Raw genomic sequence first — 5000 nt, 5'->3', positions numbered from 1 at the left:
ACACACATGCACGCACGCACGCACGCACACACACACACACACAAACACAAACACACACACACACGCACGCACACACACGCACGCACGCACACACACACACATACACAGAGGTCTAGCCCGTATATCGCCGGTGTGGTGACTTTGCACCAGAGCACATCTGTAGCGTGGTGATCATGTACCACGTGCAACCTTACAGCCACTGTCGGTATTCTGACTATTTTGACTATGTTAGTACCTATGACGGTCATTTGCTGGTGAGGTGGACGGACTACACTAAGTACACACGAGCTATGCACCAGACACATTAGTAAACACAGCAGTAAGGAAGTAAATTATCGTGTCCGTTCCCGAAGGGAACTCACGACGGCCGCTAACACCCGATAAACCCTAGCGGCAGATGCAGCGCCTAACGGTGGGGGTGAGTGGATACGTCTCAGAACCCCTGGCACAAGTGCCGAGAAACCCCATTAGCCGCATCCATGTACCCCTTGTGCCTGGCCACAAGTTCCCAGTTGACCGTGGCTAGCAGCACGGCTGAAAAAACCGCTCCCAGGCAGGACTTGAACCAGGTACCTCTCGTATCAGCGACGGGAGTAAATACAGCAGTGACAAGAGTAAACATATCAATGATGGGAATACTAGTACACAAGCAACCCCCCCCCCCACCCACACACACCCACACACACCCACACCCACACCCACAGATAGCTCACCCCATCAGCTCTTGCTTGCTGAGCATGCCGTTGTGGTCGAGGTCCAATGCCAAGTACTGACCTGGGAGCGTGAACACGAGACAAACACAACAGACCAGACAAGAACAATTCAAACACATGAACACACAACACGACAAATACACACAACACGACAAACACACACATGACAAACACACACATGACAAACACACACATGAACACACAACACGACAAACACACACACGACAAACACACACACATGACAAACACACACATGACAAACACACACATGACAAACACACCCATGACAAACACACACACATGACAAACACACACATGACAAACACACACATGACAAACACACACATGACAAACACACACATGACAAACACACACATGACAAACACACACATGACAAACACACACATGACAAACACACACACGACAAACACACACATGACAAACACACACATGACAAACACACACATGACAAACACACACATGACAAACACACACATGACAAACACACACATGACAAACACACACATGACAAACACACACATGACAAACACACACATGATAAACACACACATGACAAACACACACATGACAAACACACACATGACAAACACACACATGACAAACACACACATGACAAACACACACATGATAAACACACACATGACAAACACACACATGACAAACACACCCATGACAAACACACCCATGACAAACACACACACATGACAAACACACACATGACAAACACACACATGACAAACACACACATGACAAACACACACACATGACAAACACACACATGACAAACACACACATGACAAACACACACACGACAAACACACACATGACAAACACACACATGACAAACACACACATGACAAACACACACATGACAAACACACACATGACAAACACACACACGACAAACACACACATGACAAACACACACATGACAAACACACACATGACAAACACACACATGACAAACACACACATGACAAACACACACATGACAAACACACACATGACAAACACACACATGACAAACACACACACATGACAAACACACACACATGACAAACACACACATGACAAACACACACATGACAAACACACACATGACAAACACACACATGACAAACACACACATGACAAACACACACATGACAAACACACACACATGACAAACACACACATGACAAACACACACATGACAAACACACACACATGACAAACACACACATGACAAACACACACATGACAAACACACACACGACAAACACACACATGACAAACACACACATGACAAACACACACATGACAAACACACACATGACAAACACACACATGACACACACACACATGACAAACACACACATGACAAACACACACATGACAAACACACACATGACAAACACACACATGACAAACACACACATGACAAACACACACATGACAAACACACACATGACAAACACACACATGACAAACACACACATGACAAACACACACACATGACAAACACACACATGACAAACACACACATGACAAACACACACATGACTACTACTACTCAGGTATACTACTAGTATGTCCATCACGTCATTCCCTATCTTTCTTGCCGTGCTTTGTCTGTGCACACGTCCACACCACCAAGGTCGGCTGAACAGCAGGGCCCCGCCACCACTTTCCGCATTTATTCGGGACCATAAGTGTCCTGACTACACCATAGCTCAGTGGTTAGAGCATCGCTAGCTACAAGCGAGGGTCCCTGGTTAGAGTCCTGGTGGTGACAGTCAATTTTTTTTCGGACTTTTCCCGTTTGTGTCTTTCCCTCAAACTAGTGAAGATAAGTGGACTAAGAAAAAAATTAAAAAATATGTAAAAATAAATCACTCAATCTGCGGACACAGGCGCGTAGCACTGCCGTTGGAGGTGGTCCGGTTGGAGGGGGTCTGGGGGTGTCCCCCGGGAAAGTTTTGAAATTTGGGTGCAAAATCCTGCATTCTGGGCGAAAAAGTGGTCCGGCCAAAGCCGGACTGGCTGCTACGCCCCTGGGACAGCATGCTGTTTCGTTCTTTGTGAACTCATCAGCGCAGCACAGAGGAAATGAGGCCGAACCTGATAGCAATGAAAATAAAAATTTCCAATCAGGCCCGAATGTACCTTGCCAGAGTGCTCAAACTGACAAGTCAGTGAGCTCTGCGTAATGCAAACAGCAAAGGCACTACCCCACATGAGAGTGCTCAACTACTACAAGAGCAGGAGCGAAAATACTAACTAAAATAAATCACTGAACTCCTAATGCCTAGAGCTGGACTGGATAAAACGAGGGTCGAACAAGCAACGCATTTGCAAACCTGCGGGCCCAGAACGTGAAATAGAACACGTCCAATAATAATGTTATTCTGTACATATGGGTTTGTGAAACTGTAGACGGTCGCGTGGCCCAACGGACAAGGCGCCTGACTACGAATCAGGAGATTCCAGGTTCGAATCCTGGTGTGATCGCATTATTCTCGTTTTTTTCATGAAAGTGCCTACGCATGCCCACATAGAGAATACTAGTAGCAAGAGTGCATAAACAAGAGTATGCAACTGTGGTTATGGCCCAGTGCTAGGCCTGTCCGAAAAATGTGTTTTAATTTGCGGAAAATGGAAATGCAAAATGCACGGTTTTCCAGCCAACATTCAAACAAGAAATCAAAGGGGAATGTAAAAAAATCAAAAAATCAAAGCCAAACAACCCAAAATGCAGAGAAAATGCATCCGTTGCCATGGCAACCAGAATCTAAAATGGCCGCCATGCCATGTTAATCACAAAATATAATTGGTTTTCCATGTGATTTTTCCGGATGTCACATGTACATGTACAGGTACATTGTATATGTAGCAACATGTACAATGTACCTCTAATCATGTCACATGCACACACACTGCATGATCATAATCTTGTCACCCCTTTTGCTGACAACTTGACAAGCCTGCAAAGCTAATCATTTCTCATCACTGCAAGTCACTTGTGTTTCCCGACCTTACGCTTGCTGGATTGTATACTAGTACTACAGTACAGTACCTGCACTAGAACACATCAGTTTGTAGTTTTACATCATCACACCTGCATGTACATGACTGTACAATGTTATGTAGAACTAAACACCCATGTGTTCGCATTTGTGTGATTAGGAGGCCAGTGCAATGTAAGGCTAGAGTCTGAGCCAAGGCAAGAGGGACAGAAGACACCGAAATAGCAAGCCGAACTCATAATTATTGACTTGGTCGAGCTGAAACCTTGGCTGATACCTCGGAATTCGACCGAAAATGGGCAAAATTCAGAAAAAATGCAAAAATGCAAAATGTACCCCAAAATGCAAAAAAATTCAGAACATTTTTCGGACAGGCCTACCCAGTGCGCGGCGCGCTGCCTTCATTACGTAACTTGCCTTCATCACGCTCTGAAAGTATGCATTCAAACTCACAATTTCTCGTACGAGCCCATCCGTTTTTGCTCGATTCGTTCCAGTACCTACGCGATCTCTGAAGTCTGGCGCGTGAACTCCAGTTGCGTACGAAAGTTCATTTCAAACCAGAGGGAAAGTGCAGTGTTTGATTTTCCGCAGTGCGCGGACTGCAGCTGAATGATGTAATGAAGGCAGCGCGCCACGCATCTGGCCCATAGAAAAGAGATCACAGTTGCATACTCTTGTTTATGGATTCTTGCTAGTAGCAGAGAACAACAACGACAACAAATAATGTGGACTTCCATTGCTTCCTCTTTTCGCACGGCCGATTTGTCGCCACGACAGTGCTGCTCAATGAAATCCGGTCTCTGAAATCAAAAATGTTATTTCTCCTTCCCTGCTCACTTTGTATTCTCATATTCTCATTCTAACTGTACAGAAATGGAGACCCCCTCGATAGGCCTAAACGGCCTCTGGGGAATCCTTGAAATAAATAATACAAATAAGGCCAAACTAAAGAAGGTGTGTGGTTCGACTCACCCGACCGACCGTACAATTTCAGCCCGACCGTAACTTTTTTTCGGCGGGCTGTCGTGTGACTGACGTACGTGGACTGAACACGTCCACGTCTACGTGCTGTGCTGCGTGAGTCTGCGGACGCAGGCGGCTCCTTTTGGACTTGACTTGTACTAAGTTGTAGTTGTACTGCAGTGCAGTGCAGTGAGTGGTACGACTGCTGCCTTGTGCTGGTAGTAGAGTCTACTCGATACGCGTATACAGTGTATTTACATGTACTAAAAAATATATTAAAAAAATAATAATCCGC

The 5000-nt window shown here is 45.2% G+C and overlaps 1 protein-coding gene and 1 non-coding gene across 5 annotated transcripts in view; one reads left to right on the top strand and one right to left on the bottom strand.

Annotated features, from left to right (window-relative positions):
- LOC135827739 (serine/threonine-protein phosphatase 2A regulatory subunit B'' subunit gamma-like) overlaps positions 1–5000 on the bottom strand; it is a 28895-nt gene that overhangs the window by 8931 nt on the left and 14964 nt on the right. For all 4 annotated transcript variants that reach the window (XM_065340192.1, XM_065340190.1, XM_065340191.1 and 1 more), the window contains one exon: positions 714–774. In XM_065340192.1, coding sequence (XP_065196264.1) covers positions 714–774 — 61 coding nt within the window. The remainder of the gene's footprint in view (positions 1–713; positions 775–5000) is intronic.
- Trnar-acg (transfer RNA arginine (anticodon ACG)) lies at positions 3152–3224 on the top strand. Its single transcript has one exon. It is a non-coding gene; the product is annotated as a tRNA-Arg (tRNA).

This window comes from Sycon ciliatum, chromosome 11 (assembly GCF_964019385.1).
Source record: "Sycon ciliatum chromosome 11, ocSycCili1.1, whole genome shotgun sequence".
NCBI classification, from domain to species: domain Eukaryota; kingdom Metazoa; phylum Porifera; class Calcarea; order Leucosolenida; family Sycettidae; genus Sycon; species Sycon ciliatum.
The sequence above is the reverse complement of the archived record's forward strand: the minus strand, read 5'-3'. Positions and strand labels throughout refer to the sequence as shown.